This window comes from Oncorhynchus gorbuscha, linkage group LG22 (assembly GCF_021184085.1).
Source record: "Oncorhynchus gorbuscha isolate QuinsamMale2020 ecotype Even-year linkage group LG22, OgorEven_v1.0, whole genome shotgun sequence".
NCBI lineage: Eukaryota > Metazoa > Chordata > Actinopteri > Salmoniformes > Salmonidae > Oncorhynchus > Oncorhynchus gorbuscha.
In genome coordinates, this window is record NC_060194.1 from 29,485,430 (window position 1) to 29,508,660 (window position 23,231).

Below are 23,231 nucleotides of genomic sequence, written 5' to 3' on the forward strand. Positions count from 1 at the left end.
TCTGCCCCCAGGATCAATAACCAAGTGAGTTGCTTACTCTTTGTTGATATTTCCCAGGGTTCCCTAGTCCAAGGGTGTACTGGTTCAAGGACGGCCACCCGCTGCGTTCCTCAGACAGGATCCTGCTGCTGGACAAGCGAGATACCCACAGCCTGGAAGTCCTGGAGGTGAAGAGGGAGGACACAGGAGAGTACTCTGCCTACATCAGCAACGCTGCTGGATCAGCATACTCCTCTGCTAGGCTGCTGGTTCTGGGTAGGTCTACTCATGACTGAAAGGTTTATATTGAGAGGGATTCCTGTCTTCTACTTAGGATGATGTATTTAGTCTGCATTATGATATGTGTGTTATTGTATACACAACATAACATTCTTGTATTTACTAAAGAATTCATGGTTACCCTCTCAACAGGTCCAGGAGAGCTCACGCCTGTAGAGAAGCACGGTATTTAATTATGATTTTATAACATTCATTGATTAATTAATTCATTCATTCATTACTGCTTGCACTGTTGCCTATAGCATGTCACATCGTTCTGAATTTTGAGCTACGTAATGATGACGCTTTTCTATACCCATGTTTTACTTCCTAGATCCCAAGGTGCCTCTGGTGCCACCCCGCTTCCTGGAGAGGTTCAGCAACAGGAAGGTGAAACAGGGAGCCAGCGTCACCATGTCTGTCAGAGTGGAAGGTATCTATCAACAACACTAAACTCATATATAATGATAGTATATTTAAGCAATAAGGCACGTGGAGGGGTTGTACAGTATATGGCCAATATACCACGGCTAAGGGCTGTTCTTATGCACATCACAACGCGGAGTGCCTGGACACAGCCCTTAGCCGTGGTATATTCTGGGCATATACCACAAAACCCAAGGTGTCTTATTACTATTATAAACTGATTTGAGCAGTAAATGTTTTGTCATACCCGTGGTATAAACACTGCTGTCAGCCGATTCTCATTTAGGGCTCAAACCACCCGGTTTATAAAACATGTTGTAAACTTGGTAATTTGTGTCATGCCTAAGAACAGCCTTTAGCCGTGATATATTGGCCATATACCACACACCGTCGGTCCTTATTTATGAATTATAATATATGTGTACGTTTTTGTTTTGTAGTGTGACGCTAAGCTAGAGAAACAACAACTTCAACCTCAGATTGTTTTGGCATGTAGTAATTGGTTTCTATAGCCGCAGTAACAGTACAGTATATCTCTCAACCTTGGCTGAGAGTTGACCAAGTCAGAGGAGCAGACCCAGAATCAGTAACGCGTCCTATGAGAGATACACTTCCATAAAAGATATTGTCATTTATCATACAGACAAGCATACTGTTTGATAAGACTATTCATCATACACCATGTGAATTCCCAAGTCCCACTATCTATATGTTTGCTCTTCAAGGTTCTCCCACCCCAATGGTGACATGGTTGAAAGAGGAGTCTGCTGAGGACGTGTTGTGGATCAAGCCAGACACTAAGGGCTACAAGGTGGCCAGCTCAGGGCGCCAACACAGTCTCATCCTGATGGATGTGGGCTCTAAGCATGCAGGCACATACACCTGCATCGCCACCAACAGGGCCGGACAGTCCATTTGCACTGCCCAATTTGAAGTGGAGGATGGTGAGAAACTGAACGATATACTGTACTTGGTTTGTTTGTTTGGATCCCCATTAGCTGTTACAATAGCAACATTTCTTGAGTCCACAATACATATTAGAGAAACAGCAAAACATATTGACACATGCTTTTCTAATCATACATAATATAAATTCACGGAGTCAATCACCACCTTCCGGAGACACCTGAAACCCCACCTCTTTAAGGAATACCTAGGATAGGATAAAGTAATCCTTCTCACCCCCCCCCCTTAAAATATGTAGATGCACTATTGTAAAGTGGCTGTTCCACTGGATGTCATAAGGTGAATGCACCAATTTGTAAGTCGCTCTGGATAAGAGCGTCTGCTAAATGACTTAAATGTAAAAGTAATCTAATTTGTGAAACATTCCTAATGTATTATCTGCTTTCTTTTGTAGCACCACGACCAAAGGAAGAGACCACAATCCCTCTGGGGATTACTATCAGCCCTCCAGACGAAGATGTTGGCAGAGGAAAAATGCAGTATCTAGGTGAAGTTGGAACAGAAGAGTTCCTTATGAAGCTCACCTCCCAGATCACGGAAATGGTATCTGCCAAGATCAGCCAAGGTGAGTGAAAATGTGTCATGAGCTGTTCCATCAAAGGTCCAAAATAGGGCACAGTTAGAACATTTTCTTATTTGATTTAAAGAAATGTTCTTCCACTCTGTGTTGATTTAAGATCAAGTAAATACACTTTGTGATTTGATGCAAATTTATTTTGATTTTTACATGTAACTTATAATGACTTCTGGAATAGGTTAAAGTAATATTAATATCTGGTAAATGGGGATATAATGGTCAAATACATCCTGGTGTATTTTACAGTCTGTGCTTTTATTGCAGGCTAAAACATTTGAATCTGCTTGTCTATGCTAATACAGAAAATTGTATTATAGTGTTTTAATAGCATAATAAAATATATATGTATATGTCTCTAATATTGCCATTGATCAAGTCTAAATTCAAATTGTGTATATATACATTACCTTTGTAATGCTGTCACGAACACTATAAGCTATCTGTCATAACACTTCATCACAGTTTATGTAATGTTATGACAAGTTACTCTCATCCCACATGCAGTACATCAGGCAGAGGGCCAACTAACACACCAGCGTTTGTTGGATACAGCTACACCGCTGTGACTGTGGATATGTCAGTTACTAATAGAGCTTCATGTAGACTTTAAGAATGAACGGCTCAAAGAAAATGTCATGCACGTTGCCTCTTGCTGCTCGCCATTTTCTTTATGTTCATATCATTAAGTATGCTTTGATCTCTTTCTTCTCACTCACTAATCCTTGTTCTGCTTGTGTTTTGAGCAATGTGTGGATTCCTACACCTTGTCCTCCCCTACGACCGACAGATATGGATTGTCATTGCTTCATTTCATCATCCTTCAGCCCTCCATCCATTAATTCACTCACATGCACTCATCCAATCGTTAATTTGTTATTCAGACAGCACACAGAACCATCAAGTGCTCCAGTGGATGAAATCATGGCCCAAAGCCTCCAGTATGTATCCACAGTACATAAAGATCTCAGCTACTCTCACTAAAAACCAGACATCCTTTACACAAGTTAGTGAGTCTCCTCTTATGTTATATGTCCTCCTCTCTGCATCTGTCTCTAGCTGTCTGACTTGGATTGGATTGACTGAATTTAAAAGAGGAGTACTACTTGACATGAAACAAGGGGTCAGAAAATGACGTCCCTCTGTTCGTGTTGCACGACAGTAAGAATATCTTGGCTATCACCGGCGATGTTGACTTGTGGAGATTACATTAACATACAGTATTTCACCGTTCAAGACACATTTAAACATTTTGAAACAAATGGTCAAGATTCCATTGTATAGTGGGGGACAAAACTATCATTAAATCAGTTCCATTATTCTGCTGCCATTTCAGTATAGCAAAGAATATATATACCTGGTCAAACATTTCTCCCTTTATGTTTTTGTGCTCCATGATATTTATTTGATGCATTTAGTAGAAGTTGTGTCTTGGCAAAGCAGTGATTACCTGAGCACATGATTCAAATGGCTTTGAAGTGATACTCCGGATAGCATATAGCTGGAATACATGCCTGCACTCAGACATGTATGGACACAACTTAAGACACCACGTCTTATTTGTACAGTATCTTTCTTATGCATGCATTTAGTGTTCTAACTAGTTTGTAATAGTGAAAACTATTTAATCAAATAACTTGTGCAGTAGCAGCAAAACTGTTGATGGCACTAATGTGTAGTTTAGCTAACCTTCTGAGGAATCTTGATAATTAATTGTGCTATGCCAGTGATAATATTCATTTTACGGGTCAAGAAGCCAAAGCTACACATTCCAGGTGGTCTGTGGATGTTTCAGTGGCCAATTTCATCTTTCTGTGAATGTGTGTACAGTATTATTAGGCCTATGTGCAGGCAACTGCCAAAATAAAGGAAACACGTGTGTAAATGAAGGATACTATTGACACTTAATGTAGGTGTTTCCTTTATTTTGGCAGTTACCTGTATATACTGTGATATGTTGAGGGGTGTGTGTGTGTATTGTATGCTCTCCTGGCTGTCTCCCTCTGAACCCCTCCCCCTTGCTGACCCAGCCTCACTACGTGTCCCGGGAGGCGATAGTGACGACGAGACCAAGACACCCTCTGCCTCACCACACCACGGTCGCTCTCGCCCCGGCTCCATTCTCGCTGACTCCTCCTCTGAGTCTGACGACCCTGATGCCAGGGGAGAGGTATGGAACTATATAAAAGGATCTGTCATTCTTGTTCTTTGTTTGGAACACCTCAGTATCACATCACTCATACTGGGTCCTCTCTAATGACTCTGAAATTTTTTCTCTTATATTTTTGACTGGATTTGCAGACTATTTACTTGACTTATTCCTTTAAGCTCCTAATGCAGAAAAGGGCCTCAACTGGCCTGCATCACCAGCATACCCAGTTCTGGGCAAATCTCTTATAAATACAATTATATTTTTTCATCCAAGTCACACTGCAAATGTAAGCTCTTATAGACAAGACTTTGAGTCTGATGTTCGACTCCTTCTACAGATGTTTGACATCTATGTGGCTACGGCTGACTACAACCCCACCATCCCCAACAAAGATACCATTTCCCTGAAGGAGGGCCAGTATGTTGAGGTTCTGGACTCGGCACATCCACTCAAATGGCTGGTCCGGACCAAACCCACAAAAACCACTCCATCCCGACAAGGCTGGGTCTCACCTGCCTACCTGGATAAAAAACTCAAGGTGTGTTTGAAGATCCAAGTAATTGCTTTAGCACCAATATTGTACATCGACCTCTACTCTCTTGATCCTATTTTAGTTCAATGTTACTGTGTTCTTAATGTTACATTAAACCTTTGTGTTCCAGCTGTCTGATGTTGCTGGTGACATCACAGAGGGAGGTGGAGAAGAGGTCTCAGAAGGAGAGTACAAGAAGAGACTACTGTGAGTCGAGAGCTTCTAGAACATCTCACACTCCTATTAGGACCAAAACTTAAACTGAGATCAGACTGCCATGCAACTCAATCAAGATGATTTGTGTGAAATCAATGCAGGTGCAGGTGCTTCTACACCTGCATTGCTTGCTGTGTGGGGTTTTAGGCTGGGTTCCTGTACAGCACTTTGTAACATCAGCTGATATAAGAAGGGCTTTACAAATACATTTGATTTGATTTGAGAATTAATGTTAAAAAAAAAAAGAAGATAGTTAGGATTCGGCTCTGCATGCACAAGCAAGAAACACCACCACACTCAACGACACCCCATAGTAACCACAATGCTCTGTCATCCTCAGCCAACTGATTCAAGACATGATCAACAGCGAGGCAGAGTTTGTCAAAGAGATGGACTTCTTCACCTCCCACCACATCAAGCAAGTTGAGAGCCCTGACACCCCACCTGACATCACCAGCCAGAAGGAGGTCATATTCAGGAACATCAACGAGATCAAGGCCTTCCATAGCGAGTAAGTACCACTGACTGTTTTTTTGGCCCGTCTTCAAACAAACTTAAACTTTTAAGGATTAATGAAGCTTTCATAAACCCTTTATAAGGCTTGTATGTATGTATGTATGACCTAACTGGTTCTATTGCATTGATGTTTTGTCATTATATAATACCATACCATTACAAAACATTAGGAACACCTGCTCTTTCCATAACATAGACTGACCAGGTGAATCCACCTGAAAGCTATGATCACTTGTTAAATCCACTTCAATCAGTGTAGATGAAGGGGTTATTTTGAGACAATTGAGACATGGATTGTGTATGTGTGCCATTCAGAGGGTGAATGGGCAAGGCAAAATATTTGAGTGCCTTTGAACGGGGTATGGTAGTAGGTGCCAGGCACACTGGTTTAAGTGTCTCAAGAACTGCAATGCTGCTGGGTTTTTTCACACTCAACAGTTTCCTGTAGTTTTGGAATTGTTAGTTAGATTACTTGTTGGTTATCACTGCATTGTCGGAACTAGAAGCACAAGCATTTCGCTACACTCGCATTAACATCTGCTAACCATGTGTATGTGACAAATAAAATTTGATTTGATTTGATTTGATTTGATTTGTGTGTCTCAAAAATGATCCACCACCCAAAGGACATTCAGTCAACTTGACACAACTGTGGGAAACATTGAGTCAACATGGGCCAGCATCCCTGTGGAACGCTTTTGACACCTTGTCGAGTCCATGCACCAACGAATTGAGGCTGTTCTGAGGGCAAAAGGGGGTACAACTCAATATTAGGAAGGTGTTTGTAATGTTTTGTACACTCTGTATATACCACTTATAAACTGGGTAGTTTGGGTTCTGGATGCTGATTGGGTGTGTTAGGTTCTAAATAAACACAGTAAAAAAACTCACTCTTATTAAAGCTCAAACCAAGTGTATTCACCCACTGGGTCATACAGCTGCATAAGACAAATCATATCCATACAAGCACTAGTATTTCATCCTTTCTCCTATGCTGAGCCCCTCCTTACACATCTGAACAGCCAATACACCCCTGTTACTATGCAGAAGATTAGTGATGTCTGTTCTTCCCCACTCCTTCTAACCTGACCTCTGCCCAAATTCCTCACTCCTCCCCAACTCACTGTCATGAGACTGTCTCTTCTCCTCCCATAGGATCCCTAATGTCTGACAATAACATATCCTGGTAGAATGTAAACATTCTACATTCCCCTCTCTCCTCCAGTGACATGAAAAATGATATTTAATGTTTTCAAGTCTAAAAGTCAGAACCCAACAGATGAAACAGCATTCCAGCTGTGAGTATATCAGACAATATACCACAAAGACATCAGTAGTAGCCTACAGTCCATCGACAACACCCAGCTACCTGGAAAGTTAAAGGCCTGGTGTCTGCAGTTTGGTCTCCTACCCCGGGTGTTGTGGCCCTTAGCACTGTATGAGGTTCCAATCTCAACAGTGGAGAAGATGGAAAGAGGAGTCACAGGCTACTTAAAGAAGTGGCTTGGAGTTCCACGATGCCTTACCACCATAGGCCTCTATGGAGATGGTGTCCTCAAGCTGCCCCTCACCAGTCTAACAGAGGAATTCAAGTGTGCAAAAACCAGGCTCCAAATGACACTGAATGAATCTCGAGACCCAGTGGTGAGCAACAACGCGCCGACCTTGGCAACTGGGCGCAAATGGAGGCCAGGAAAAGCAGTCCAGGAGGCAACAGCAGCCCTCAGACATGCTGACATTGTGGGTCATGTTCAGCAAGGGAGAGGAGGCCTTGGGCTAACTAGCCGCGCTGCTTGGAGTAAGGCCACTGCACCAGAGCGGCGGAAGATGGTAGTGCAGGAAGTACGCCATCAGGAGGAGGCTGCAAGGTGGGCCAAGGCAGTCTCTCTTGCCAAACAGGGACAGTGGACTCGATGGGACAGTGTGGAGAAGAGGAAGATCAGCTGGAAGGATCTGTGGGCCATGGAAGCGAGGCGGTTGAGCTTTTCCATCAGAGCAACATATGACGTCCTTCCTTCCTTTCATTTTAGAGAATTTGGCAGTACGTCCAACATGCCTCACAACTGCAAATCACATGTATAGCATTGTGTGGGTGAGCGGTTTGCTGATTCAACATTGTGAACAGAGTGCCCCATGGTGATGGTGAGGTTATGGTATGGGCAGGCATAAGCTATGGACAACAAGCACAATTGCATTTTATCAATGACAATTTGAATGCACATCAATACCGTGACGAGATCCTGAGGCCCATTTTCGTACCATTCATCCACCGCCATAACTTTATGTTTCAGCATAATAAGGCATGGCCTCATGTCACAAGGATCTGTACACATTTCCTGGAAGTTGAAAATGTCCCAGTTCTACCATGGCATGCATACTCACCAGACATGTCACCTATTGAGCATGTTTGGTTGCTCAGGATTTGACGTGTGTGACAGCGTGTTCCAGTTCCCGCCAAAATCCAGCAACTTCGCAGAGCCATTGAAGAGGACTGAGACAACATTCCACAGGCCACAATCAACAGCCTGATAAACTCTATACGAAGGAGATGTGAAGCGTGCATGAGAAAAATGATGGGCACACCAGATACTGACTGGTTTTCTGATCCACCGCCCCTACCTTTTTCTAAAGGTACCAGTGACCAACAAACAAATATCTGTAGTCCCAGTTATGTGAAATAGATAGATTAGGGCCTATTTCAATTGATTCATTTCCTTATGTGAACTGTAATTCAGTAAAATCTTTGAAATTGTTGCATATTGCATTTATATTTTTGTTTAGTATATTTTTTACTGTTCTATTTATCTTGGTAACCGGTTTGCAAAAGAAATAAGTCACCTCTGGGGTTTGCGTCATGCCTAAGGTTTGCGTAAGAACAACCCATAGCCGTGATATATTGGCCATTATAAACTGGGTGGTTTGAGCCCTGAGTGCTGATTGACTGACAGCCATGGTATATCAGACCGTATACCATGGGTATGATAAAACCTTTATTTGTATTACTCTAATTACGTTGGTAACCAGTTTATAATAGCAATAAGGCACCTCTGGGGTTTGAGGTACTTTGCCAGTATACCACGGCTAAGGGCTGTGTCGAGGCACTCTGTTTTGCATTGTGAGAATGAACAGTCCTTAGCCTTGGTATATTGGCCATATACCACACCCCCTCGGGCCTTATTGCTTAATAAACATATCACACCACCTCTGGGTTTATTGCTTAAATATACTGGTCATAATTACATTTCTCACAAAGCTGCTGAATGAATTGACCCCATACTGTGTCATGTGCAGGTCCATGCTCCCTAAGTTGAGCCACTGCGACACTGATGACGACGTGGCCATGCGCTTCCTGAGGAGTGGCGAGGGCTTTGAGAAGTACCTCCAGTACCTCGTAGGCCAGCAAAAGGCAGAGGCCGCTATCAGTGACAAGACCGTACACCACTTCTTCAAGGTAAGTGAACCCTTCACAAATACTGTTAGCACAAGTGGTCATTAATGTGTAAGTCTTGTCATCTCACTGACTATGTAAGGCTAGTAATGGCCATGTTTCTAAACCCTGTTGTCTTTGTCACAGGAATACACAGACAAAGAACAGGCCAGTGCCGACCCTGCTGAAGGTCCTGTACTGAGCATCAATGCCTACCTACAGAAACCTCTGGACAGAATCCAGAAGTACAAGGCCTTGCTCAAGGTGAGAGTTTAACACTGTACATCGGGTATTCTTTGTTCTTGTTCACACACTAGGAATTAATGCACCAGAGCCTAAATTGTCATATGTTTTTATGTTATATAATCTTGTTTAAATATTAGTGTTATTATTATTATCTTAAATCGTTGTGCCCATTTCTGTGACTGTAGGAGCTGATCAGGAACAAGGCCAGGAACGGTCAGAACTGCTGCCTGCTGGAGGAGGCCTATGCCATGGTTTCATCACTGCCTCAGCGTTCAGAGAACACACACCACGTCTCCATGATAGAGAACTATCCTGCCACTCTGGATGTATTGGGGGAGCCCATCAGACAGGTGAATAACCAAAACCCATTTGCTTCCGTTTGGTGGCTAGTGAATACGACCATATTCTTGAGGATTTTCAACTAATTTTGTTTCCGTAGCCTATGTGACGGTGTTGTGTTTTGTGACAGGGACCCTTCATGGTGTGGGAGGGTGCACCTGGGGTAAGGTCCTCCTCCAGAGGTCACCATCGACATGCGTTCCTCTTCAAAAACTATGTCATCATCTGCAAATCCAAGAGAGACACCAACACAGACACCCAGGGCTACGTCTTTAAGAACATGATGAAGGTAAGACTCTTCATTGCTCTTTCTAAAAACTCCAGATGTAACTCAGCATGTCTATCCACTGAAACAAGTCACTAAAGAATTAGTCAACTCTAAACACCAGACAATTCCAATCTGTTGTTCAGGGTTGGCATAGAAATAGATTGCTGCTGGAGAGAATATATCATCAATGTCACACTTCCTATGACATAAAAAATCATTTCCTAACAGATAAATAAATAAAGTGAATCATAGTCTTGAGGATAACTACTGTTTCTCTGTCTGTCTCCCTCCCTAGCTGAACAACATAGATGTGAATGAGACAGTGGAGGGTGATGACCGAGCCTTTGAGATCTGGCACGAGCGTGAGGACTCTGTCAGGAAGTACACGCTTCAGGCTCGCACCGTCATCATCAAGAACTCCTGGCTGCGAGACCTCAGGGACCTGCAGCAGCGCTACACCATGCCTGCCTGGAGTGAGTCTGACACACATATATTCACTCAGATCCACCGGACAAACAGAGACAAGTTTGACATCGCATATTGTGATCTAACATTTACTATCAAACAAGTACTTTTTACATACTATGAAATTGCATACTATAATTTAATCTGTAATTGCATAAAATGTGTCATCTCTCCACTCAGGATTGGTTGAAGTGTAAATACATCCCTCTATCTGTCCAGGTATGCCTGACTTTGATGAGCTTCTGGCTGACTGCACAGCGGAGCTGAGACAGACAGTGAAACTGGCCTGCAAGGTTACTGGAGTGCCCAAACCTGTGGTCACCTGGTACAAGGGTATGAGACACACCATCGAGACCGCTGTGCATACAGTGCATGTTTGTTTTTATCTACATAGCCCATACCCTGTTAATGTTTTTGAGGTAGAAACACCTCCTATGTTAAAACTGTTTCCTCCTCTGATGACAGACGGGCGGGCAGTGGAGGCCGACCCTCACCACATCATCATCGAGGACCCTGACGGTTCCTGCACCCTGATCCTGGACAACATGACGGCTGATGACTCTGGACAGTACATGTGCTTTGCCACTAGCACAGCAGGCAACGCCAGCACCCTGGGAAAGATCACTGTCCAAGGTCAGTCTCTATTACAGAGGGGAAATGACACCAACATTAGGCTTGAACTGTGAAAGTGAACATAGTGCACACCCAGACCCTACTCATATGAATCATTGACATACAATGAGTGTCCAAAACATTAAAACATTTTATTTTTATTTTCCATCAACTCATCTTCAAAACACTCTCCTGCAACCCGCCTCACCAATTTATATTTATAAATAAGTATTATTTACCTCAAATCTGCAATCCTCCAAGAAGCTAGCCAGAAGCTAGCCAGAAACTCCAAGAAGCTAGCCAGAAACTCCAAGAAGCTAGCCAGAAACTCCAAGAAGCTAGCCAGAAACTAACCAGAAGCTAGCCAGGAGCTAGCCAGAAGCTAATCAGAAGCTAGTTCAGGAGCTAGTTAGCTTCTTTACTGGCAAATCGTTAGTATTCAGCTAACCACGGTTTGTGGTCATCAGCTATCCTTTAGCTCGAAAATCTATCGCCAGTTTTGTACGGCGCAGCGCGGCTCGGAATGGAACATACCGGACCAATTTTTCTCTCCATGTCCTTGGATTTCAACTGCTCTCTGGACATTCATTCCCGGATCTCACAGCTAGCTAGCTGCTATCCGTGTGTCTATCTGCTCTCGTCGATTCCGGAGCAAACGGAATCGGCTGCTCTCAGAATAGACAATCGGACAATTTATTTATTTTTATTATTATTATGTTTCTTCTTGGGCCTCTATAACTATATCTATTGTTTTTATTTTTTTTGTTGTTGTGTGATTTGGACTAATCCCTTCTACCACACGGAACCCCACTAATCTACTGACGGAACGCAAGAGGTGGCTAACAACAGACCTCCATCCTATGCTAGCTTGCTACCGATGTCATGGCTAGCTGTCTAAATCGCCGTGACCCCCAAACCAACCACTCCACTCACTGGACCCTTTTGATCACTCGACTAAGGAAGCCTCTCCTTAATGTCAATATGTCTTGTCCATTGCTGTTCTGGTTAGTGTTTATTGGCTTATTTCACTGTAGAGCCTCTAGTCCTGCTCACTATACCTTATCCAATTTCTTAGTTCCACCACCCACACATGCAATGACATCTCCTGGTTTCAATGATGTTTCTAGAGACAATATCTCTCTCTTCATCACTCAATACCTAGGTTTACCTCCACTGTATTCACATCCTACCATACCTTTGTCTGTACATTATACCTTGATGCTATTTTATCGCCCCAGAAACCTCCTTTTACTCTCTGTTCCAGACGTTCTAGACGACCAATTCTTATTGCTTTTAGCCGTACCCTTATTCTTCTCCTCCTATGTTCCTCTGGCGATGTAGAGGTGAATCGAGGCCCTGCAGTGCCTAGCTCCACTCCTATTCCCCAGGCGCTCTCTTTTGATGACTTCTGTAACCGTAATAGCCTTGGTTTCATGCATGTTAACTTTAGAAGCCTCCTCCCTAAGTTTGTTCTATTCACTGCTTTAGCACACTCTGCCAACCCAGATGTTCTAGCTGTGTCTGAATCCTGGCTTAGGAAGACCACCAAAAATTCTGAAATTTTAATTCCAAATTACAACATTTTCAGACAAGATAGAACTGCCAAAGGGGGCGGTGTTGCAATCTACTGCAAAGATAGCCTGCAGAGTTCTGTCCTACTATCCAGGTCTGTACCCAAACAATTTGAACTTCTACTTTTAAAAATCCACCTCTCTAAAAACAAGTCTCTCACTGTTGCCACCTGCTGTAGACCACCCTCTGCCCCCAACTGTGCTCTGGACACCATATGTGAACTGATTGCCCCCCATCTATCTTCAGAGCTCGTGCTGCTAGGCGACCTAAACTGGAACATGCTTAACACCCCAGCCATCCTACAATCTAAACTTGATGCCCTCAATCTCACACAAATTATCAATGAACCTACCAGGTACCCCCCCAAAGCCTTAAACACGGGCACCCTCATAGATATCATCCTAACCAACTTCCCCTCTAAATACACCTCTGCTGTCTTCATCCAAGATCTCAGCGATCACTGCCTCATTGCCTGCATCCGTAATGGGTCAGCGGTCAAACGACCTCCACTCATCACTGTAAAACACTCCCTGAAACACTTCAGCGAGCAGGCCTTTCTAATCGACCTGGCCGGGGTATCCTGGAAGGATATTGATCTCATCTCGTCAGTAGAGGATGCCTGGATATTTTTTTTAAATGCCTTCCTAACCATTTTAAATAAACATGCCCCATTCAAGAAATTTAGAACCAGGAACAGATATAGCCCTTGGTTATCCCCAGACCTGACTGCCCTTAACCACCACAAAAACATCCAATGGCGTTCTGCATTAGCATCGAACAGCCCCCGTGATATGCAGCTGTTCAGGGAAGCTAGAAACCGTTATACACAGGCAGTTAGAAAAGCCAAGGCTAGCTTTTTCAAGCAGAAATTTGCTTCCTGCAACACTAACTCAAAAAAGTTCTGGGACACTGTAAAGTCCATGTAGAATAAGAACACCTCCTCCCAGCTGCCCACTGCACTGAAGATAGGAAACACTGTCACCGCTGATAAATCCACCATAATTGAGAATTTCAATAAGCATTTTTCTATGGCTGGCCATGCTTTCCACCTGGCTACTCCTACCCCGGTCAACAGCACTGCACCCCCAACAGCAACTCGCCCAAGCCTTCCCCATTTCTCCTTCTCCCAAATCCATTCATGTTCTGAAAGAGCTGAAAAATCTGGACCCCTACAAATCAGCCGGGCTAGACAATCTGGACCCTTTCTTTCTAAAATTATCTGCCGAAATTGTTGCCACCCCTATTACTAGCCTGTTCAACCTCTCTTTCGTGTCGTCTGAGATTCCCAAAGATTGGAAAGCAGCTACGGTCATCCCCCTCTTCAAAGGGGGGAACACTCTTGACCCAAACTGCTACAGACTTATATCTATCCTACCATGCCTTTCTAAGGTCTTCGAAAGCCAAGTCAACAAACAGATTACCGACCATTTCGAATCTAACCATACCTTCTCTGCTATGCAATCTGGTTTCAGAGCTGGTCATGGGTGCACCTCAGCCACGCTCAAGGTCCTAAACGATATCTTAACCGCCATCGATAAGAAACATTACTGTGCAGCTGTATTCATTGATCTGGCCAAGGCTTTCAACTCAGTCAACCACCACATCCTCATCGGCAGACTCGACAGCCTTGGTTTCTCAAATGATTGCCTCGCCTGGTTCATCAACTACTTCTCTGATAGAGCTCAGTGTGTCAAATCGGAGGGTCTGCTGTCCGGACCTCTGGCAGTCTCTATGGGGGTGCCACAGGGTTCAATTATTGGACCGACTCTCTTCTCTGTATACATCAATGAGGTCGCTCTTGCTGGTGGTGAGTCCCTGATCCACCTCTACGCAGACGACACCATTCTGTATACTTCCGGCCCTTCTTTGGACACTGTGTTAACAACCCTCCAGGCAAGCTTCAATGCCATACAACTCTCCTTCCGTGGCCTCCAATTGCTCTTAAATACAAGTAAAACTAAATGCATGCTCTTCAACCAATCGCTACCTGCACCTACCCGCCTGTCCAACATCACTACTCTGGACGCCTCTGACTTAGAATACGTGGACAACTACAAATACGTAGGTGTCTGGTTAGACTGTAAACTCTCCTTCCAGACCCATATCAAACATCTCCAATCCAAAGTGAAATCTAGAATTGGCTTCCTATTTCGCAACAAAGCATCCTTCACTCATGCTGCCAAACATACCCTTGTAAAACTGACCATCCTACCAATCCTCGACTTTGGCGATGTAATTTACAAAATAGCCTCCAATACCCTACTCAACAAATTGGATGCAGTCTATCACAGTGCAATCCGTTTTGTCACCAAAGCCCCATATACTACCCACCATTGCGACCTGTACGCTCTCGTTGGCTGGCCCTCGCTTCATAGTCATCGCCAAACCCACTGGCTCCATGTCATCTACAAGACCCTGCTAGGTAAAGTTCCCCCTTATCTCAGCTCGCTGGTCACCATAGCATCTCCCACCTGTAGCACACGCTCCAGCAGGTATATCTCTAGTCACCCCCAAAACCAATTCTTTCTTTGGCCGCCTCTCCTTCCAGTTCTCTGCTGCCAATGACAGGAACAAACTACAAAAATCTCTGAAACTGGAAAAACTTATCTCCCTCACTAGCTTTAAGCACCAACTGTCAGAGCATCTTACAGATTACTGCACCTGTACATAGCCCACCTATAATTTAGCCCAAACAACTACCTCTTTCCCAACTGTATTTAATTAATTTATTTATTTTGCTCCTTTGCACCCCATTATTTTTACTTCTACTTTGCACATTCTTCCATTGCAAAACTACAATTCCAGTGTTTTACTTGCTATATTGTATTTACTTTGCCACCATGGCCTTTTTTTGCCTTTACCTCCCTTCTCACCTAATTTGCTCACATTGTATATAGACTTGTTTATACTGTATTATTGACTGTATGTTTGTTTTACTCCATGTGTAACTCTGTGTCGTTGTATCTGTCGAACTGCTTTGCTTTATCTTGGCCAAGTCGCAATTGTAAATGAGAACTTGTTCTCAACTTGCCTACCTGGTTAAATAAAGGTGAAAAAAAAAAAATAGGAACACCAGCTCTTTCCATGACATAGACTGACCAGTTGAATCCAGGTGAAAGCTATGATCCCTTATTGATGTCACTTGTTAAATCCACTTCAATCAAATCAGTGTAGATGAGGGGGGAGGAGACAGGATAAAGAATGATTTTTAAGCCTTGAGACATGGATTGTGTGCCATTCAGATGGTGATTTAGGTTCCTTTGAACGGCTTATGGTAGTAGGTGCCAGGCACACCGGTTTGAGTGTGTCAAGAACTGCAATGCTGCTGGGTTTTTCATGCTCAGCAGTTTTCCGTGTGAATCAAGAATGGTCCACAACCCAAAGGACATCCAGTCAACTTGACACGATTGTGAGAGGCATTGGAGTCAACATGGGCCAGTATCCCTGTGGAACGCTTTCGATACCTTGTAGGGTCCACGCCCCGATAAATCGAGGCTGTTCTGAGGGCAAAAGGGGGTCCAACTCAATATTAGGATGGAGTTCCTAATGTTTTGTACACTCAGTTTACAGGTCAAAAGTAAAAGTGATTGATACTTTGCTTTGGGGAAAAATCTACAATTCCAATAATCTAAATTGTCTGGGAGGAATGTTGATCTTGTAAAAAAATAAGCCTGTTTTCAAGAGTAACAATTGTGTGTTTTAGTGCCTCCTCGTTTCGTGAACAAGATGAGAAATGCTGTCTTAATCGTTGGTGAGGATGCTCAGTTTTCCTGCACCATCCAGAGCGCCCCCAGCCCCAAGATCAGGTACACTACACCACACCTGTCTCCTAGGCTTTTTAAACTGACAATTTTTTTGTGACATTGGACTGTGCCATTTGCTTCTTCCTACTGTGCTCATTATGTTGCCCATTCTTAATAGTTAATATACTGTATAAGCTAATAAATAAGTATGTGTAAGGTCATTCATATTATCTCAATGTCATTTCATGCGTGTCCCTGAACAGATGGTTCAAGGAGGGCAGGCTGCTGACTGACCAGGAGAAGTATCAGACCTACACTGAGTCCCGCAGTGGAGTCCTGGTGCTGATCATTAAAGGCCCTACGGAGAGAGACCTGGGACACTACGAGTGTGAGGTAGGCCTTTAATTCACCACCCCTCAGCTAAAAAAATAGGGCCGGTTTCCCAGCCAAATAAAGCCTAGTACAAGACTGAAATGTACTTTCAATAGAGATTCTTAATCCAGGAATGGCCTAATATGGGTCCAGGAAACCATTCCATACAGTTGTAAAACACTGGACTGCAAGGCCCCTCGTGTGAATAGCTGCTGCTGTATCACTTGTGAATGATCAATACAAAAGAAAAATGAGAGATACAGTAGTAGTAACTTGTAACAGCAGTTACATTATTTGGATGCTTGACATCCTTGAAAGAGGATTGTTTTCATGAGACATTACATTGATAAGATGAAGCCTTTGTTTCAGTAAGCCTAATGTATTCTCCTCCCTGCCCATCCCAGTTGTCTAACCGACTGGGCAGTGCTAAATGTGCAGTTGATCTGTGCCTTCCTTCTGCTGTGGCTAGAAGAGGAGAGCAGGCGATCACCATCGAAGGTAGGAATACTCCCATTCATGCACATACCGTTGTGCATTAGTTTCATCATTTACCTCTTTTACCAGGTTCTTAAAATGTAGAGAGTGTATGCTTTAATTTCCATAAGCCACATTCCTACAAAGGAAAAGATGAACCATCAGTTCATCAACAATTTAGATGATGTAGTCCTTTTGTCTTAACATTAGCTATCAATTTCTCTGACTAACTCCATTAGCCCTGTCCTGCTTTCCTTCTAGTCACTGAGCAGGAGACTAAAACACCAAAGAAAACCATCATCATGTAAGTGTGACCAGGTTATGATACAGACTATAAGAACCATGCATACTTGTGTGTGTCCTCCTTAGGCCTCTGCATGCATGGCCAGGCAGTATTTCAATCCTGAGTGTAAGAGGGGCTCACTCAACGCCAAATATAACATCCAAGGAGCCGGCATTTGGAATGGTTCCATAAGGGAATGGTTGTTTATATTTTCTTGTCTGCACATTTTCCTTAACTTATGTACCATTGCATGACATGTTTGTATGAGTAGACAGGACTCCACTTTGTGTGTGTGTGTACGCGTGTCCGTGTGCGTGTGCACGCTAATTAACACCTTTTGTATGTAGTCTTAATGTGAAAACAGCATGCCAGCAAGTTGTTCTATCTCTCTGCTGTCTCTCTCATACCTTCTGTTCTGTTCCTGGCATACAATACACTCTTAGAAAAAATGGTTCTAACTGGAACCAAAAATGAACCTCATTTGGGTTCTCCTATGGGGACAGCCAAAGAACCCTTTTAGGTTCTAGATTTAAACTTTTTTAAGTGTTCCTTATGGTCTGTCCCTCTTTCACACCCTCTGTGCTGTGTCCCCTTACAGAGAGGAGACCATAACTACGGTGGTGAAGAACACCCGTATGAAGCGTCGCGGCATGTCTCCATCTGGGTTCAACCTCTCCGAAACCAACACCCCAGATCTCCCCACCACCCCCACCGGCACGGCCAGGCAGAGGAGGCAGGTTTCTGCCAGCAGGAAGACCACCATCCCCACCCTGTACGTCACGGAGCCCGAGGGGGGTGCTGGGGCCCGGTCCGCAGAGAACAGGTGGGTGGAGGTAGAGGAAATCATTGAGTACAAGGTGAACAAGTCGCCCAGGCTATCCAGGAGAAGAGGGGTTTCCCCAGCTGGGTCGGAGCGAGCGAACACCCCCTCCTTCACCCGGCCACGGAGGTCCCCGAACCCCAACACCAACAATTCCAACAACAAGCTGGTAGAGCTGCAGAACTGCTCCGAACTGGAGGGGGCTCATCCTATAGCCTGGGATGATGATGAGGAGGATGAGAACATGGCTGGTTCCGAGGTTGCCCCTGGACTCAGTGGAGAGGCCTGCGAGGTCTCCGCTGTTCTAATCCCTAACGACCATGAACATGATGAGGCCTGGCTAGAGGAGCAGAAAGAGGCCTTTGTCACAGAACCGGATGATGATGATGATAACATGGAACCTCCCAGGAAGCAGGAGCCTAAGACCCTGACCCAGGCCGGTCGCGTTCTCACCCTGGAGGACTTGGAGGACTATGTTCCCAGGGAGGGGGAGACCTACAGCTCCTCCAACACCAGGCCCTCCCCTGCTGAGAGACCCTGTGAGGTCTCTGTGCTTCAGAGGGAGATTGGGGGCTCTGTCGTGGGCCAGCCAGTGCTGCTCAATGTGGGGAGGCCTGTGGTGGTGCCCAGGGGGAGGCGCAGCCCTGGCTTCTTCAGCCGATTTAGAGAGTACCTCTCAGGCAGCATGTTCTCCCTGGCTGCCCACCACCACCACAACCCCAGCGGAGACCAGTCTAGAAGGGAGAGAGAGATTCCCATCCAGGTCAGCCACGCCAAGCAAGAGGTCAAGCCTGCATACTGCTCTGAGGTGCAGAGAGTGGAGGGAGGGCAGCAGAGATACAAAACCAAAGTCTACACGTCAGTGGGCAAGCCAGTCACTCTTCAGATTAGCCAGAACCCATATCAAAACCAATAACATAGTGTGTGAAAATCAGTTGCTTGATCAGAACCAAGCTGATTTTTGTTAATATGTGATACGTACAATAGCCGTTTTAGTCTTAAATGGGAACATTACTACTTAAGTGTTAAAAAGCGTATTCTAACCTTGCATTTTCTTGCAAATGGGAGGATCATTCCATTTTGAAGCAACCCATCTGAAAGTCAAATGCAGACACAGGAAGTCAGTTGTTGTCAGACAAAGTCGTTTTTAAAGGACAAAACATCAAAAGGGGGTTGGATATGTTGTTTAGGCTAAATGATTTCCGAACGCCATTGTAAACTATCCAGGCTTCAATTTATTGTTGCCTTGCTTGCCACATGTTTGATTATTTGATGTACAGAGAAATATAGAATAATTGCAAGTCTTGCAACATGGACTGACACCATTTGAAAGTTTTAAAAATCCATCTGCTTTACCCTCAGGTGACAGCTGTTTTAAATGTCAACATCTTGATGTTAAACTTCTGTTCTGTAGGAGAACATCAGTACAGTACTATATTTCTCTCTGTGTGTTGTCTCTGAAGTTTAATGAACAAGGAATATCCACATTGACTTGTAGCATATCAGTTTGTAAATAGGCTAACTATCTCCTGTGAAAGGAAGAAAAAGTGGCTCGACAGTAACTTACCAAACCAATGATTTCAGCAACGAAATTGCTAGAAGTACAAAAGAAGTCTAAAAGAGCATTGATTACAGACGTTGCTGGATTGTGTGAAACATTGACGATGTTCTTTCCAATGCAGCCATGGTCTGCTTGAGAATACAAGAAAGCCAGATTAAAGACTAATACATGGATCATTGAGTTGTACTTCAGATTGGGCTGTCCTGTCCTATGGAGAAGTCTAGAATTTTCTAAGCGTTTCTAGATGGGCAGTTACATGTTGTGCAGTGCTGATACTTTTACAATAACTGTATATCACTCACTTGTGGTGTGGACTGTGGAATGACGTAGGTCTATGATTGTGTTATACAGGTCTCGTATAAAGGGTCTCTGTTTACTTTAGGTCATATACATCCAAAACATAGACCTATATAGGATATTTCATTTTGAATTGGGTCATTTGTTTTATAGAAAGGCACTTCATTATCAGTTTATTGAGAGCATTAAAGAGTAGATTGACCTCAGATAATTAATTATTTGTGATTACTTTAAGGTCAAATGTAATTAATTATATTTAGAAAAGTGGCAGCATGTTATGTATTAGCTTTTTGAAAGCTGATTTGCGTGTTTATCTGATTGACATAATTAAATTAACACAATGAGTCCCACTGTAACACCGGCGCGTTTTGGACTTCTGGGTAGAACCATTGGATTTGTCTTTCTTCTGCATCCGTAGATACCAACCATTAGTCTGTGTAATTAACGGTGGCTGAGCTAGAGCTGTGTTTGTGAGACAAGGGCGGATCCCAATGGGGCCCTGGGCTGGGGCTTTTTAAAAAACCTATGTAGTCTGAATGATTTGAGCTACAAACTATTCAAAGATATTTATGAAAAGGTGAGACTCTCACGAACACATGCATGTAACTATGACGCTCAACACCTACACAAGAGTCATTAGAAGGTAAGGGGTTTTTCTACATAGAAGATCATAGGAAATCCCAGGACATAGTGTCTATAATAAGCTCACATAGTGGCTCTCACAAAATCTAAACAGTTGTCATTTCCCAGTGAGCATACAATTTCTGTACTTACAGCATTCATATCAATTCATTTCATCAGGATTTTGCTTTGGCAGATTAAAAACTTTTTTTGACATTTGTCAATAAAACTCATGAATGCAACTGTTTTATGTCAAATAGTTTTGTTCTACTTGTAGCCCTGGTTGTCCTGAAAAGAACACTCCCTTGTGAGGCTAAATATCAGGGCTGGACATGCCCTTATAATAAATTCAAGTCAGATACATTAAAAGATGATTTTTGCTGGGGTCACGGGACTGATAGGGTTAATATGAATCTTGTCACATTCAGTTCAGGTGGGAGTTACATAGTTAGTCGTGAGCCATTGTACACTGGATTTATTCACTTTGTTGCAATATATTGTTTTAAAAAGTTAATTACCACTTTCCAAACTAAGAGTGATGTTTTGTTTTTGTTATTTTAAACATCTTGTAAAAGCATTGAATGTTTACCTTTGTAAGAAATTCAACATAAATCACATAGGTTTTGACTGCCTGCACATGTTTAGTTAAGAGAATGAATAGTTAATGGATTTTTGGGAGGGTACTCCCAAGTGTTTAATACACCAAAACAATTAAATTGCAACTGATGAACTGATCAGCCTGTTGTTTTATTCACTCTTGGTGAACGTGTCGGTTGGTTGGTAATGCAATCACCGAATGTAAATGCTTGTGCTTTGTCGTCCTCTTGTCTATCCTCTTCAAAAACATTGAAATACTAGTCAGAATTGGGAGTCAACAATGGTAGCTCTAACCATTGATTATATATTTCAGGTAAGGTGCTTGGACTTCAACCATACTGGTCAGCAAATCACTGGCCGTTTTCAGTCAAGTTAACAGGATCACTATGCTTTAAAAAATTAAAAGATATCCAGGCAAAACATTTTTATTTATTTACTTGACTACACTTGTAAAATACATCAAATGTTACTAGAAATACATATTATTAAACAAGGACTCGTTGAAGGCTGGGTAAATTGTCAATATTTGGCCAAAGATGACACATTCAAAGCAGTGGTATAAGCAGTGGTATTTGCACCATTAAAAAGCTGTTCAGAGTGAAAAAGTTAAATATATTTCAATAAGTAATTTGTGCAAAGGAAGATCAAATACAGAGGACAAGAAGCTATGGAGTTTACCAATTAACTGAATTTGGGTTCTGAATGGAAAACATGTTAAACGACAAACTTAAAATAAATAAGTGCAGCCTTTTTAGAAGGATGCCTTGAACAAAGAGGTTTTGTGGAATTCAATGTAACCAGTTTCAAGTAAAGCAAATGCTCTGTGTGCTTGGTTCTAAGCTTTTCTATATTCTCCTGAGGACAGAGCCAATATTTGCTCCATTTATTTCATATTCATTCTCTTTAATTCTCACTCAAACATTTCCTTTCCAAAAAAAAGGCCAACTGAATATCATAATATAGGTGAGATTATTATTTTACAAACATACAATACAAAAGTTTTACACCATTACAAAACAACTGTCAAAACAACAAAAACATGTATTAGGGTTTAGACTACATCACTGTGAGTTGTGGGCTCCAGAAGTGTAACTTTGTTATAGAGGTTAACATCATGATTGTAAATTCTAAATGGCAATCCTTTGTTTTATGAGTGAATGAATATTGTACTTTATCATACTTGTATCAGTATGGTAAAACTTCAAACATATCTTTTCACACACAAGATGACTATGATCATTCGCAAACAGCAGCTAGGCTACAGTAAGTTCCTGAGATCAGCTGTAATACGTAGGGTGCTTCCGTGTGACTATCTTAGAGCCAGAGTTAGCCTGTGCTTAGCTAGTGCCCAAGCACCTGGCCTTGTGATTGTTTGTTAGCTGCCCTATGTTGAGGACTGAGTCAAGACCGGGAGGAGGACAAGGGGTCCGAGACAGAGTCAAGACCAGAAAAATGCAAGTGTGGAACTGATAGCATTTTAGGAACATGAAATCTTATTCAAAATGTGTTCATATACACACCCCCAAAAAATCTGACAAGCAACCACTATGGTCATTTTCACTTTTTCATAAATTCTTAGAATGTTTGGGAATTACGTATACTAAGGCATTTGTGAAAATTCCATAGCAATATAGAGTGGGAAAGCAGCCGTGTGTTTAGACAATTAAGACACTGCAGTAAATAAAACCATAAATTAAACAGAATAAAAACATCTGTCTTGTCCAGGGATCTACACAGACCGGTGCGCTATAGCCAATCAGAGCCACAGTAGGCCTTTAAACAAACGAGCCATTTGCCAGAATTAATTTTCGAACACGGTTGTTAAAGTTCTTGCTAGCTAACCAAATGATACCTGCATCTCTAGCTGTGTATAGCCACCGAAAAACGATGAGGG

General features: G+C 42.9%; 1 protein-coding gene across 8 annotated transcripts in view; it reads left to right on the top strand.

Moving 5' to 3' along the window:
- The window catches only part of LOC124009267 (obscurin-like), a 100,704-nt gene extending 79,230 nt beyond the window's left edge, over positions 1-21,474 (top strand). For all 8 annotated transcript variants that reach the window (XM_046320884.1, XM_046320878.1, XM_046320883.1 and 5 more), the window contains 21 exons: positions 58-255; positions 412-444; positions 593-691; positions 1,410-1,628; positions 2,045-2,215; positions 4,255-4,394; positions 4,714-4,914; positions 5,039-5,115; positions 5,465-5,635; positions 8,932-9,091; positions 9,215-9,331; positions 9,499-9,663; positions 9,783-9,941; positions 10,216-10,393; positions 10,605-10,718; positions 10,851-11,018; positions 16,273-16,375; positions 16,576-16,705; positions 17,089-17,182; positions 17,420-17,462; positions 18,040-21,474. In XM_046320884.1, the coding sequence (XP_046176840.1) occupies positions 58-255; positions 412-444; positions 593-691; positions 1,410-1,628; positions 2,045-2,215; positions 4,255-4,394; positions 4,714-4,914; positions 5,039-5,115; positions 5,465-5,635; positions 8,932-9,091; positions 9,215-9,331; positions 9,499-9,663; positions 9,783-9,941; positions 10,216-10,393; positions 10,605-10,718; positions 10,851-11,018; positions 16,273-16,375; positions 16,576-16,705; positions 17,089-17,182; positions 17,420-17,462; positions 18,040-19,177 (3,878 nt within the window). In that variant the 3' untranslated portion in view covers positions 19,178-21,474. The remainder of the gene's footprint in view (positions 1-57; positions 256-411; positions 445-592; positions 692-1,409; positions 1,629-2,044; positions 2,216-4,254; positions 4,395-4,713; positions 4,915-5,038; positions 5,116-5,464; positions 5,636-8,931; positions 9,092-9,214; positions 9,332-9,498; positions 9,664-9,782; positions 9,942-10,215; positions 10,394-10,604; positions 10,719-10,850; positions 11,019-16,272; positions 16,376-16,575; positions 16,706-17,088; positions 17,183-17,419; positions 17,463-18,039) is intronic.
- Positions 21,475-23,231: the final 1,757 nt, after the last annotated feature.